The sequence below is a fragment of the Pteropus alecto genome, unplaced genomic scaffold (genome assembly GCF_000325575.1).
Source record: "Pteropus alecto unplaced genomic scaffold, ASM32557v1 scaffold22, whole genome shotgun sequence".
NCBI classification, from domain to species: Eukaryota; Metazoa; Chordata; class Mammalia; order Chiroptera; family Pteropodidae; genus Pteropus; species Pteropus alecto.
Window position 1 is genome coordinate 18,989,763 of NW_006434839.1, and position 15,950 is coordinate 19,005,712.

A 15,950-nucleotide genomic window follows, 5' to 3' on the forward strand; every position below is an offset into this window, starting at 1 on the left:
CACACACACACACACACACAGCATGCAAGAGGGCACGTGTATAGTGGTGGGATATATTAGTTGTTGTGCTTTAAAATTTTAGTTGTTTCACAAAAAGGCATAAATCATTTAGAATTTTTGTCAGTTCTATTTTGGGTTTTCACCAAAAAAAACAAAAATGAAAACAAAAATGATCTATATTTTTATTCTACAGACTTAATTGCAATTGTTATTGCAATAAATGTATGCAGTAGCCAAAGGAGTTAATGGACTGCTCACAACATCCAAAGAGAAGGGTAGGTGAGAAGAAGCACTAAGGGTTGGGAGGTCATGCGAACAGTCGGGTTGAAAATCCAAAATGCAACTTGGATTATACTAGCTCTGCCTCTAAGTATTTTAATCTGGTCTTGGTAAATTTCAGCTGATAAGAAAGAATCTGATTTTTGGATTTCTCAGGTGCTTGAGAAGAGAAAATGTGTCAGCCACAGTAAAGGCTTACTTGTCTTTCTAAAAAATTGTTGAGTCATCAAGGTATTTTCTAAACACTGCTATAAGACTCAACATTACCCTACATTCATCCTTCTGGCCAATTCTTTCTTAATTAAAAAAATTATTACTTTAGCTCACTCTAAACCCAAGAAAGAAAAATGGTTATACAAGTTAACAAGGAGGTCCCAAGAGTAGAAGGAATTTCTGAAAATATATTTCCTCAAAGTTTCTCTAACACACATGGCACTATTATCTACCCCTAGGTATATCAAAGTTTTTCTGGAAGAGCCCAGTGAATTACTAGATACATTCTTGGGTCAACTGCTAAATCCTTTACTTTAACCACCACCTTCCTCCGTATGACATTATTCGAAATCCAGCCTTTATTAACTGGAGTCACATTCAGGAAAGAGCTATTATTTTCATTGTATTTCTAAACTGCAATTCTAGATTGGGTATGGGGAGAATACCTTGGTTTTGATGGGAAGGTGTGCCGCATAACAACTGCACCAAGAAATATAGTTTTAAAAAGTTAACCTTCTTAATGTATTAACCTGGGCTAAAAGCTGGAAGAATTATATTTCTCCTTTTCTTTTTCTTGGACCCAAATCTAATTTTCTATAAGATATACAAAAGATAAACATAACATAAAAAGTATGTTCCATTCTGTTGTGCTTCTTGTAAAAGAGCAGGTACCACAAATGACTATAGTTACTTATACAGAAGATAAAATAGTGTATTCAAAACCATATCCAAAATGTTAGCTCTGAGAAAAAGTTCTTCCCATCAACTGAGATACAAAAGTATTTATTCACTGTCGAACTTCATTTTTGTACTTTCTCTTATGTGCTTAAAAAAAAAAAACATTCTACAATTCAAGTAACAAATAATGATAGAAATAAATAGTAGCCCAGAGAATAAAATAAGAATCCAGAGTCCACATTAATATAAGTGAATGAACAAATGGAGAAAAGGGAAAGCTCTTTGTTATAGTAGAATTTCAACTAATGTAGAAGGAATAATTGAATTAGAAAGTCAGCTTGGGCAACCACCACAGTAATTGTTGCAGGCAGAAAATTGTCTATGGATGCTAAAATTAGTGGGTAAAAGTATGATAAAACAACAGGACTGAAAATATCTTACATGGTCTGAAAATATCTTTCCACAAAATACTTAAAGGGATAAACAGTAATTTTTCATTGAGGAAACCTGCCACATACCACCTTTACTCAATGATCAGTTATCTTAAATGACAGGAAGAACTGACACCATGTGCCTCCTCTTCATAGGATATATGTGAGGACACAACATCACTTTTGTGACAGTCCTGCCAAAAATTCGTAGGCTGAATCTAACCATGAGGAAATGTCAAACAAACCAAATTAAGGAGGAGTTTACAAAATTACTAGTCTGTACTCTTTAAAAGTGTTACAGTTTTGAAAAACAAACAATGCTGAGAAAGTTTTCCAGATTAAAAAAAGACCAAGAGATATTACAACAAAATTCAATATGATCCTGGACTGGATCCTGGACTGGCAATTGGTTGAAATCTGAATAGGGTCTGTAAATTAGATAATATTTGTCAATGTTTAATTTCTTGTTTTTGATAACTGTACTATGGTTATGTAAGACAAATCCCTAAACACAGTGAAATAGTTAGAAAGTAGGAAAAAATTCATCCTCTGTAGAAGTTGTGGAGATTTTCTCCTATATTTTTTCTAATTTTAAAGTGCTGCTCTTTGCATTTAGGTCTTTAATCTACCTGGGATCGATTTTTGTGTTATGATGTGGGATGGAGATACATTTTTTTATTACACTGTCCTATGCGCAAAAAAAAAATCCTATTTCTTAAAATGTACCTATTTTCCTCACTGGACCAAAAATAAATATTTTAAAAAGTATCTTATATGTTCAGCACTATTTTAAAAATGTGAATTACTTCTTTAAGTCAGTCAGTTACTTCTTCATAGTCATGTCATACATTTTAATAAATTCCAAAAATCCTTCTAAAAAGTGTCTAATGAACTTACCAGTCATCATTCAGGTAGTAATCACAAGAATGTAACTTGCTCAAGGAACTTTTGAATATTCAATTTACAGGCAGTAAGAAAGGGTAACTATCCTGTTATTACAGAGGCATGGCTAACACTAAGAATATATCAATGTAAGTAATGTGACATTAATAGTCCATTTCTCACAAACAACTTAATTTGTTTAAAGATTTCCAATGGTTATCTCAGGAAGTAATGAATAGTTCATTTTTGTACACAAAAATCCTAATAAGGTTATTCAGGCACTGTTGCAGTTTACCATGAGCTACTGTCTCCTTAAAATCAAGTTAAGCAATTTTGGATTAAATAGAGGGTTCTAATTACCTGATTTCTAATTAAACACCTACCTAAATTGTGTTTGCTGGCTGTAACTGTTTAATACAAATTTTCAAATGACAAAAAACTTGTCTTTATTTAACCTACCAAAATTGTTTATTTCAAAAGTTCTCCCTTATGACCAACCAATTTCATAACTAGGTATTTATATAAATGAATGCATATGTCTACAAAAAGATCACCTAAGAATGTTCATAGCAGCCTTATTCATAATAGCTCTGAATGATTATCGAGAGGAAAACGGCTAAATAAATAAACTAGGGTACTGATACAAGCAACACCATGAATCTCAAACACGCTGAGTGGAAAGAAGTCAGATGCACATACAAAATACTGTGGTTTTATTTATACGACATTCAAAACCAAGGAAAATTAATCTATGGTGATAAAAGTTAGAGTTTGGTTGGGAAAAGGGTATAGGGAACTTTCTGATGTGATAGAAAATGTTCTTTATTTTCAGTAAATAAATGGTGGTTGCAAAGGTGTATATAGTTGTGAAAACCCACTGAACTGAACATTTAAAAATTGTGCACTGTATAGTAGGTAAATTATATTGTAACTAAAAAAATGCAAAAAAACCCTCATATACATGATAGCATTTTACAATTTTGTCTTTATGTATAAATGTTAATTAAAAAGCATTCTAACAATGACAATTAAGAAATGAAATTATTTTCTAGTTAACAAACACAAACGTTTTAATATTAATTTTTACTGCTAAAAATCCACAAAAACATATTTATCTAACCTTTTGCTTTTCTAATAAAAATACAGTAAAAAAAATTAAAAATAAATGTTAAAGAAATAAAGGACCTTAGGCTTTCATTCTGAATTACAGAAAGTACTATGTTGGCATGAACCTACTATGTAGGGCATTTGCCTCAGTCTCCTTAAAAAATATCAGACATTCTGGAGGAAAAAAAAATGGCATAGATAGAGGCTCTGTTCATCCCTCTGGCAACCAAATCAAGGTTATGACAGAAACAAGGAGCAGCAGCAAGGAAAAATCGCCTGGGATGTAGCCATACAACTAGGGAGAAATCCAAGAAATCGCCCTGCAACGGCAGAAGGTAGCACAGGGCGAGGACGCAAGGCTGCCCAGTCTCGAGTGTCTGAGTGAGACAGAGGCTGTCGCAGCAGCAGACGCCTCTTAAAGGGGCCACATCCGCGAGCGGATTTTTCTGGTGATAGACCTGCTCACTCTGAGCACCAGTGCTGGTTCAACTATGCGCAGGGGGCACCAGGGACTTACAGGGAGATACTGCTGGAGTGAGGGAGACTTACAGGGAGACTCACTCTATATGGAAGTGCCGGCAATATCCATTGTTCTCTGTTGAGCCCTTCCCTGTCCCAGTGTGCAAACACAGCACCTCCATAGCCAGGACATCGTCCAACTGGATAACAGAGGTCGCTCTGCGCAGAGGATTCCCTGAAACCCCAACTCCCCTAACTCGAGGTCCCACCCAAGTCACACCCAGGTATATCTCAGCCAGTCAGGTGCTCCTTGCTGAGCAGCACCTAGACTCACACTGGAGGCAACCTCCATTTCTGGTGTGCCCTTTTGAGGCAACTATAAGCACAGCCATCTGTAGATTGCTTGCTGAATCTTAACAGGTAGCCCCAGAGGGGCAGACGCTTAGGCTAAATTTGGCCTGTAGCTGAACCCCTCTCAGGATTGTGCCACTGGACACTTACTTCACAAATCCATACTAACAAGACCGGGAGACTTAGCAGCGTTGCTTAGTACACAGAAATAGACACAGAAAGGCAGTCAAAATGGAAAGACAGAGAAACAGAAACAATATGAGAGAACAGAACAGAGATCCAGATACAATAGAGTCAAGTAATCTAACAGATGCAGAGTTCAAAATACTGGTTATAAATATGCTCAATGAACTTTTGGGAAGTGTAGACATTCAGCGAGAGCTTCGACAAAGAGATAAAAAACATAAAAATGGAAATGGAAATTATAAGAGGGAATCAGTCTGAAATGGAGAATTCATTATCTGAGATGAGAAGTATATTAAATGGAATAAACAAAGTGAATAAACAAAGTGAATAAAGAAAAGGATCAAATGCTCTATCTAGGAAATGGGGAAGCCAAGGACATACAATCGGAATGGCAAGGGATAAGATGCCAAGACTATAAAAATAATTTAAGGAGCATATGGGAAACTATTAAGGGTCCAAATATCCATCTGATCGGCGTACTTGAAGGAAAACAAGATGCTGGACAGCTATTTGAAGAAATAATGATGGAAAACTTCCCTAACCTGGTGAAGGAAATGGACATAAAACCCCAGGAAGCTCAGAGAATTCCAAAAATGAGGGATCCAAAGAGGCCCACACCAAAACGCATCATAATTAAAATGCCAGGATATACAACCAAGAAAACTTTATTCAGCAAAGCTATCATTTAGTGTCAAAGGACAGATAAAGAGCTTCCCAGACAAAAATAAGCTAAAGGAATTTATCACCACCAAGCCAGTATTACAGGAAATGTTGGAGGGACTTCTTTAAGAAGAAAAAGCATGTATCAGAAACATAAATAAGAATAGTAATAACTACATTCCTATCAATAAGTACCTTAAATGGGAAAGAAAGAAGTGCTCCAACCAAAAGAGAGAGTGGCTAAAAGGATAAGAAAACAAGACCCCTACATATGAAAAGGAATGGGATGGAAAAAGATATTGCTTTGATGGACCTAGAAGGTATTTAAGTCAGACAGAGAAAGATAAACACTATATGATTTCACTTATATGCAGAATCTAAGAAATAAAAAGAACAAACTAATCAAAAACAGATGCACAAATATAGTGGATAATTTGGTGACAGAGGGGAGGAGGGTTTGGGGGACTGGAAGAGTGGAGCGAAGGGTTAAAGAAGTACAAATTAGTAGTTGATGGATGGTCACGGTGATGGGGAATATGGCAGAGGGAATGCAGTTAGCATTAATACTTTGGCTAGGTGGAGGGTCAGGGGAGGGAGAGACCAATTGGGGGGGGTTATTTTACAAACTATATAGATGTCTAACCAATGTACTGTGTACTTGAAACTAATAAAATAAATTAATTTAAAAAATATTGGACATTCTTGCTTAAGCTGAGGACTCTGGTCAGGTGTTTTTACTCTACTCACCATTTCCTTTACCAGTACACAATTTATAAGGAAGAAATCAGTGCTCACACTGAATAAACTGAAGCTGATCATTCTGAGTCAGCTTCCTAAAAAATCCCAGAGCAGTGAAATTTCTACATTTTGAACTTTATAAAGTTTTTATCATAGGTTTCACCTGATTCTCAAGGGATATATCAAAAAGGGTCACTGCCTTAGAGATGGGTAGTAAAGTTAAGAGCTATTATGCATTTTTCTACTTCAACTATAAGAATTATTTGACATTGTTTCCTGTAACTCCCTAAAAATTGCCTATGCCTTTTTGAGAGTTACAAGCAAAATAAGAATAGAAAAACACTTTTTAAAACTCTTTCTTATTTATTTTTATTATGGTGACATTGGTTAACAAAATCCAGTAAGTTTCAGGTATACGATTCAACACTAAAGCATATACATATTGCATTGTGTGTTTACCATCCTGAGATTTCTTTCTGTCACCATATATTTGACCCTTTTCACCTCATCTCCCTTACCCTTCCCCCGCACCCTCTGGTAAGCACTATTCTATTGCCCATGTCCATGAGTCTCTGTCATGTTTGTTTCTTTTAGGTTTATATTCCACATACAAGTAATGTCACGTAGTTTTCAACTTTTTCTGCCTGGCTTATTTCGCTTAGCATGATTATCTCGAGGTCCATCCATGTTGTTGCAAATGGCAGTATTTCATCTCTTATGGCTGAGTAATATTCCATTGTATATATGTACCACAGCTTCTTTATCCCATCGTCTAGCATAGTACACTTCAGTTGCTTCCATGTTCTGGCCACTGTGAATAAAGCTGCTATGAACATCAGTGTGCAAATATCTTTTTGGACATATGTTTTCAAGTCTTTGGGGAAACTCCATACTGTTTTCCATAGTGGTTGTACCAATTATTTAAATAGTTTATAATTAAGTGATCACTATTGCATGTCTGTGTTACAGACAAATTTCCTTCAATTTTTTCCTTTATAATTATCATTTTGAATGGTAATTAAAAACAGGGTCAATATCACTTAATCTGAAACTAGGTCATCTACTGAATTCAACGTCAAATTTTCTTTAAATATGCTTTTATTTTTTATTTAAAATATTTAAAAAACCACGAACCCAAAGTAGACATTAGCGTTAAGTGGAAAAGTTATATAAGCTCTTATTTATCTTACATTTTCTACTTCTTGCCTCTGAATCATTCCCCTCGGCCCACAACCAGTCCTGAAGTTTTTCTTTCTTTCAAAAAAAAAATTAAAAAAGTATCCTTAAAATGAAATAGCAGAAAAAAATGTAGTAGTAATAACTAGTCTTTCTTTTCTGCTTAGCTACCAATTTTTTTTTTTTTCAAGAATAATTTATACTTTCTGTCTGTTTCTTATTCTTTAGTCAACATTTACTGAGGACCACAATACAGTGGGACTAAATCCTGGTGGCACATTCAAATCATCTAGGAAGCTTTAAAAAAACAAAAAGCACAGAGGCTCTAGGCTTCTCCCATGAGTGAAGCCTGTGCATCCATGTTTGTTTATAAACTCTCCAGTTGATTCTAATGTGCAGCTAGAGCTGGAAACCACTCATCTAACATGTGCCAGGCACTGTACTGGATTTACACAAATGACTAAAACACAGAGCCTACCCCTGAAGGACACAAGAAATAAGAACATCAGGAAACTTATTAAAACTGGTAAATGTTATAACAAAGGTATGTACAAACTGCTGAAGGAGCAGAGATAGGCTAAGATACAAACGTAGATGACAGAAATCTTTGGATCTAGTTATTGAAGAATGAGTAGTTTACAACACACGCAAGACTAAAAGGCCATTTCTGGAAGAGAGAAAACATATATGTACTTTTTTAGACCCTGGTAATCTGGCTTTTTCTCTTTGCTTCCTGGTCCAAATTGTAGTAAAACTGCTCTCTTAAAGGCCACCAATGATTTCTAGTCCATTACTTAAATACTTGGCCTTATCTTTCTTTAACAGTTTCCAATCGGTAAAATAGAAATAACAACAAGATTACTCTGACAATTTAGAGATATAGTAGATATTGGATATACAGTAGTAGATATAATTTGTTTCTCATCCCTTAAATTCAAAGGCTCTTCTCAATCCTATAGTCCTTCTTAATGTCTCTGCAACACTGGCACTGCTCCTTCTGGAAATTCTCCACAAGTTCTACGATATGAGCACCTACTCTGTTCTACTTCAAGGGTCACTCCTCGCCTTTTTCTTTTCTTCTTTAAATGAAAGCATAACCAAAAGTATATGCTCTTTGCCCTCTTCTCTTTGTTATGTCTAAACTTGTTCTCTTAAAAAGCTTATCCCATCTCATTCCTTTAACCTGCAAAGAGTACTTCCAAATCTATATACAATCTCTGGGCCTGACCTCTTTCCCAAGCTCCATTTCTTCATCTCCATATCTGCTAGACATGTTCACGTAGACATTCTGCTAGAATCTCAAACTCAACATAACCTAAATCAAGTTTGCGCTTACTCTTCTCCCAGCTGTGCATCCTCTTTCCTATGTTCTCTAGTTAGTGGTGGGACCACTTCCTAGTCACCTAGATTTTAATGTTCGTAGTTATCTCTGATTCTTCCCTTTCCCCTACATTTACTCACCAACTCTGAAATCTGTTAGCAATCTTGTTTTTCCTTTATGTCTTATGAAAATACTTTAATTCGGACCCTAACACTTAACCCAGGTTCCCAACTGTTCTCACTAGCTCCAATCTGTCTAGTCCTGTGGTTTCCAACCAGGGGCAATTTTGTCCCATAGAAAATATTTTTGATTGTTATGACTGCGGGGATGCTACTGGAATCACATGAACCAAGGATGCTATCAAACATCCTACAACGCACAGGACATCTTCTACAACAGTTATCCAGACCAAAACGTCAACAGTGCTCAGGATGCGAACTCCTGTGCTATTTAATAGCACGATTCATCTCTTACTTGCAAAATACCTGAGATATAATTCATACTCCCTGCTTCCTCCCATTTTCCTAATTTTTCTTCCTCTGTTGTGGTCTCTGTCATGACCTTATACCCCAAATGATGTTCACCATCCTCCTAGGCAGAGGTATTTTTCTGTCTTCTGAATTTCCATGAACTTAATAATTTTTGACCCTTTACAGTATGTATATATGTTATATATGTCTGATTCATCTCAATCTATAGTCTTGCATTGTGTCTACCAAACAAGTAATCAAATCACCAACCTTCAGTCTGAAACTTAATCTATGGTGTCACTACTTCTATTCACAAATATAATTCTCTTCTCCTTCCCTGCCCATCTGAAATTAAGTTTACAGATTTAACTTGCTTTAGTTAACTGAAATTTGAACAGAAGTATAGTGAATCTGAGTGTGTTGTGGGTAGGGGAGAGGAGAGCTTTAAAAACCAGTGTATCATTCACGGCATTTTCTTCTCACTGCTTCCTGGACTGTAAAAAAAGGGCTAAGTTTAGATTGGAATCCTCCAACAGCCTGAAATGACATGACTTCTGCTGACCCACACTAGACATATATAGGATGAGTGAGGAGATGTCATACAAAGCTCTCATCACCAACCACCTCACGCCAAGATTTTCAGTTGTTTGTTATTGTATTATATCCTTGTTTACCCTGATTCATTATTAATGTAAGATGTGAAATGTTGTGTACCGCTAAAAAAGGGAAAAATGCTATCAATTAAATATCATAAGTCACTGACTGTATAATGCAGCCTGATCTTAAGATATGGAAAATTATTATACTGAAATCAATGAAATATGGTATATCTGGTAAATAAATGAACGTGATGGTAGTTTTCAAAAATTATCTCCATTTATTGTTAACAGAAACTAAATAGAACTAAAATGTGCAAGAAGTTTTCAGCCAGTAGATTCACAATAAAATACGTAAATAAATGTGGTTAAGTCAAATTACATAAAAATTATACATCTAACCTTCAAAATAAAGGTTATTGTGAAACTTACCTTTTTCGATAACTATAGGCTCTTCTATGGAACCCCTATTTTCTTTGATATGCATGAATCTCTAACAATAAATTACTGCTTCAGGCAATTAGGCTGTTAGATAGAGCACAGAACCCAAGTCAACTTTTCCCATCATGCTTTTTAAACTTAAAAATTACTTTGTACTCTCTTCTCTAAGTGTTCTCATGTCCCTTGTTTTTACACAAAAATACAATGTTCCAGGTATATAACTATCCTTATTTTACAGACTGGATTTCAAATGCTCTGAAAACATATAACTTTACTTTAATGTGCAAAGTCTGAAAAACCCCACTAATATTATAGCAGCTATCCAGTTTCTGCTTGCTGTAAAAATTTTTTTTATTGGTGCAATGACAGAATTCATTCACCTACAAAATATAATCAGGAATATTTCTACATTAATAGCGTACTAATTTTACATTAATTATGGTGGAATATAATAATGGCTTATATTGTTTTTATATACAATCAAAATATGGTTGTGTAGTGAGAGAAAAGTATATAAACTGCTTATAAAGAATATTTAGCATGTGTATGTGACTTGAACCATAGCCAGTGTCACTAACTGTAACTCAAAGAGCACCAGGAATTTCATTTGACTATCTGAATCTTTAAAATCTATAATACTATTTAGAAATAAAAAATTTAGGCACACCAAATTTATCCTCAAAAATTTGCCTTTATATGATACTTTTACTTTTCATAAAACTTTTCTCTTTAACATTTTGAATTCATGATTCCTTAGTTCCTTTACTCATTGAACCACTCATTTCATGCAGCATAATGACACATACTAAAGATGACATTATTTCAGCACTTAGGAATCTCAATAGAAGAAAACAAGACAAGTAAATAATTATTACTGAAAACTGCATTTAATATTAATGATGTGTTATAACATTCAGAAGAAGAGATTAAACTAGCCACGTAATGTGAGTTAAATCTTGAGGGAGGAGTAAGACTTTCATCTTTCAAAAAGAAAACAGGCCAGGGAGTCAGAGTTGGTAAAGTCATGAGCAGAGAAAATAAGTACAACTGACTGTGTTTACTACATGCCAGGCACCACTTATATTTACAGCAACTTACTGGTTAAGATACTTTCTGTTATACCTCCACAGAACAGAGGAAACTGAGGCTGAGAGATTAAATAACTTACATGAGGTGCCAGATGTGGACTAGCATGCATGTCTCTTTGAATTCACAGCATGATTAAATAAACGTGTATATTGAAATATCAGAACTATTTAGGTTACAGTGGAATACAAAGCCACAAATACTATTTTCATGAGTTGTACTTCCTTGTAAGAGCAATGGAGAATCCAGGAACTAAAAGTTTGGGACTAGAAAAACAACATATTAAAACATGGCTTAGATACAGGAAATTAGAGGGATTAATCTAGAAAGTTTACAACAAAAGCCTAGCTGTAGCAAAAATAACAGAAGGGAAAGACCAGATATGAGACATTCTTCTAATCATACTTTTCCTCTCTTGGCTTTATTTCTTACTCAACAAAACAGGTAGGATCAATTTGCATTCTTTTTGTACTGTAAAACTTTGTTAATAAACAACAGTAGTTAATATAAATAACAACAGCTAATTTAATAGCCTGGTCAACTGATAGGTAAAATAAAACCAAATATTAATATAAATGAACTTTTCAAAAAGAAATAAATTTGTATAAAATACATTTTGATAATGGATGTGACAAGATTTAGAAACTGTAAGGTACAGAGCAAAAGGAAAAAAAGTTAAAATAAAGCTGAAGTTAAAAACCTGAATGACTGGAATTAATGAGAATAGAGAAATAGAGAGGAAAATGAGCAGGAGGAGATCGAGTTCTGCCCCCATTTGTGTAGGGGGAAAGAAGAGGGGCATATATGAATTTACTTTTAGGCAGGTTCCATATTAACTGTCCTTTGTGAACAGGACCAGCAGATCAAAATGTGTGGCCAGGGCTCAGGAGAGAAGTTAGGGCTGAGCTATGTACTTGAGACACATCAACAAAGATAATAAAAGTCGAAGCTATGAGAGTGGACCACTATAATCTCTGGGGGAAGGTGGGAGGGTCTAAAGGAAAAAAAAAAAAAAAATCCTTTCCAAGCAAAAACTAAGTGCCTTCCTCCTGAGACTTGGAGTGACTTCCTGGATTTTTCTTATCTAAAGAGGGGTTTGGGAACGGTTCTTCTCACTTGAGCCTTATACAATTTCACATAATTTCAAATTCAAAAATTCTGTATTGTGCCATACAGCTGATCTAGGAATGAAAAACATGATTGTTTTTTGGCCTAGAGTTTCTCTATGTAAAAAGTCTGTGGAACATACTATAGCAAATGAATAACTTTAAAGAACATTATGCTTCTTTGGATAGCTTATTTCCTATTAACCCAGTGGCTAAAAGTAAAAAAGGTTAATAAATTTCATAGTGATATCCTTAGAAAACTGGTTCATGATTAAAAAAAACAAAGATACAATTATAGATTAATTTCTAAAATGCTTCTTGCCGTAGAATATATATGAAACTATACCTGTAATAAGCTTCTAAATGTGTTAAACAATAAACAACTTTTAAAGAGATCAAAACACAAATTTATAACATTATTCAATGTTTAGTATTTACAATTATTAAAAACAAAAAGAATCATTTTGGTTTTTTTTTTCAAAATAAGCTGTCAACAAATTAAAAACAGAGATAAATCCAAAAGAGGGTCATATCATCAATTGTTTAAGGGAGTGTAATGTCACAAGCGCATAAACTTTGGATCCAGACAAATGAAGGTTTAAATACCACTTTTGCCACTTCCTACTTAGGTGTCCTTGGATGAAATACTTAAAGCTTTTAAAATCTTATTTTACTTATTTGTGAAATGGTAATTGTAAAACCTACTTCAAATTTACAATAAACTAACAAATGTATTTTCTGAGTCAGGCATAGGGTACTACACAAGTCTTAACAGCTTCCGTTCTTCAGATCTGCAATCAAAATGAAAATTCCAAGAGCTTAATAGCATTAAACGCCTATTTTTTGAAAATTACAAACAAGGAGACAGAAAGAGTAATATGATTTAAATATTAGTTTAAAAATACCACCTTTAAATCCTCTCTATTTGATTCCATACCAAACGTCCTGCTCCCCCAAAATTAAAAGAACATTTAGATAACTAAAGTGACAAGAATGATAGAATTTCACTTAACCAGTTACTCGAATTTAACTCAAAAATTTGGTCAGTATTTTTCTTAAATTACTAAATTGCAATGAAATCTATAAGTAAATTAACAGCCTTACAAAACTCAAAATAAAAACAAGCACCAAATTCCTTCAAATTAAGAATTGTCATTCATTTACTCTTAAAACATTGTTAGGCAAGCTTAGAGAATAAGACACACACCATCCCCTTTATTGGGCTTAGTGCTCTGAGAGTGCCAGATAATATGGCATCTTACCATCTCATTTTGAAAAAACTTCCCTATTTTAGGCCTTGCCAACACATGGCTGGTCTGTATTAACTCCCACACTGAGTACTCTCTTCAGCTAGATTTCTAGCCACGAGCCACTAATCACCACTTCAGAAAGGTAGAATAAAAACATGACAATCTCTTTAACAAACTTTTCAACACTAATTAATTTTAAATGTGTGTGTGTGTGTGTGTACACAAGCATACATTTTCAGTTACCAACTTAATAGTTATAAACCAGTATTACACATGTGAAAACTGCGTAGCAACTTTCAGTATACAGGGATCTGTCTGCCTACCAAGAATCTTGTTGCTGTTCCCATTTTGTTGTTTTATTATCACTTTCACCAAAAGCAAAGAGAAAAAAAGATTTCCGAAACTGAAGATGAGGCTGACTTTTGCACTGACACAGGAAGATGGAACATTACATTTCGGTTCAAGAACAGACTATAGAAACACTTGGAGCGGAGAGTTCCAACTGAAAGTATCCTTTACATTAGGATTTCTTAAAACACCATGATGAGTCTGAGTTTCCTACATGGCTGTACTGCTTTGGAACTTAAAAAAAATAAACACTGCTAAATTAAGACTGGACACTTCGAAAACTGCAACCATCTTATTCATGTTATTTCAGTTACTTTTGAGTTTGAGAAACGTCAAGGTCCTTTCCAGAAAAATACTCAATATTGGTAGGATCCCTACTTCCCCTCTCTGGAGAATGGGCCTCACAGTAGCCAAAGGAAACGCGAATAAGAAAGAACTAGTCTAATGATCGGATTTCTCATTTTAAATGCCGGATAACTTAAGTCGTTCATCTGATTCCAATGCTGTCACAGCATTTAAGATACAGTAAAAGTAGTTGCTCAACCTCCTCTCTTCGGAAGAATTCCTAGCAGGACGATCCGGCGCAGCAAATCAGCCCCCGGGGGGCTGCTGCCAACCTGGGCAGGAAACGACTACTGACTGGGGAGGGGTCTTTCTGTGAGCAACTCGGCAGCCTCCGAGGGAACACGGAAGCTGCAAAGCTTACAGCTAAAGACGAAAAAAGAATAGGAAAAAGAGAAAGGCAGACTTTCACGGGGAAAGGAAAAAAGGGGTAGAGAACCAAGAAAGGAAGCATTTTGCTACTGGGAGGAGGGATTAGAGGGAGAAGTCAAGGTCTGCTTCCTAAGCGATTCTTTCCTCTTACCCCTCACGCCGGCAACACTCTTTGACCAGGCCGTCGGGCTGGGCGCTGCCCTTGGGCCGCTCACAGGCCGGGACTCAGACCCCTTTGCAGTCCCCAGACACTGGCGCAGGGCCCTGCGGCCCAGGCGGAAGGACAGGGTCCCCGGCACCGCCGCCCTCCGAGACCCCCGCCCGCGCGCCAGGCGCCGCCGCCCCGCTCCCGCTTCCTATTTTCGGAGCACACACCCTACAAGGAGCGCAGCGAGCAGCCCAGGCAGAGACCTGCCCCCGCGCGCGGCCTCGGGTGACTGACAGGGGCAGGCAGTTGGGCGCCGCGGGAAGAGGGGGAGGAAGGGCAGCTGAGGGCACAGATCGATGCCCTTCCCCCGCGGCCGGACTCCGGGGTGATACGCCGGGGCTTTGCTGGCTCCCGGAACAACGGGCTCCGCCGCCTCCGCGGCTCTTACCTTCTCCTCATCAGACAACTGCTCCTCCAGATCCGCCATTTTCCTTCTGGCGACAAACCGCGGCAGCGGCGGCGGCGGCGGCGGCGGCCACCTGACTTCCCCCTTTCCGTGCGGTCCTCCACGCCGCGCGCCCCCGCCCAGGGAGGGGCCCCTAGCCCAGACCGCTGCGCACGCGCCCTGGGAGCCTCGCCTTCCTCGCCACAGCCCGCGGGGCCGGAGCGAGGATGTGCGCCTGCGCGGGGCCTCGTGGGGCCTGGGAGAGGGAGGAGTCGCCTACCACCGCCTGCTGCAGGCTTGTCAGCATCATGAGTATGGGTTTCAGTGACCATATGGACCCAGTCTGCGACAAGTACATTCTGAGCCCTTGATTATGTTCCCATTAAGTCCTGAACTCTGCCAGCAGAAATATGAAAAGTGTACGAATAGAAGCTTTTTAAACATTATGTTTTTTAAAAACATTACTGGAAAAATATTCAGCTTTTATTAAAATATGCACAGACAACCCAGGTTATAATTGGAAGATTGCTCTTGATATATTAACTTATTTATTAAAGAAATGTGTATTAGTCTTTTACTGTGTGTCAGGCACTATGTCAGTCTCTGCGAATATACAATGGTAAGCAAAAACCAGAGACCTGTTTTCAAACATCCATTGAACCATGGGGAAAGGCACTGTAGTATTGCAGGGGAATTCAAAGTTATATTATACATGATCCTATGGTTGCCAGCTAAAATACAGAAAGCCCAGTCAAGTCTGAATTTCAGATAAACAATGAATATATATTTTAATCATAAATATGTCTCATGAAGCATTTGAGATATACTAAAAAAATTATTCATTGTTTTCAAATTATATTGGATA

The 15,950-nt window shown here is 36.8% G+C and overlaps 1 protein-coding gene and 1 long non-coding RNA gene across 2 annotated transcripts in view; both read right to left on the reverse strand.

Moving 5' to 3' along the window:
* Positions 1 to 15,261, reverse strand: part of CAPZA2 (capping actin protein of muscle Z-line subunit alpha 2) — a 43,636-nt gene extending 28,375 nt beyond the window's left edge. The window contains exon 1 of the mRNA XM_006910583.3: positions 15,089 to 15,261. Within this exon, the coding sequence (XP_006910645.1) occupies positions 15,089 to 15,127 (39 nt within the window). The 5' untranslated portion in view covers positions 15,128 to 15,261. The remainder of the gene's footprint in view (positions 1 to 15,088) is intronic.
* LOC107195578 lies at positions 6,748 to 15,080 on the reverse strand. The gene is made up of 3 exons (XR_001516767.2): positions 14,644 to 15,080; positions 7,175 to 7,238; positions 6,748 to 6,795 (listed from the first exon to the last, which is right to left on the reverse strand). It is a non-coding gene; the product is annotated as an uncharacterized LOC107195578 (long non-coding RNA).
* Positions 15,262 to 15,950: the final 689 nt, after the last annotated feature.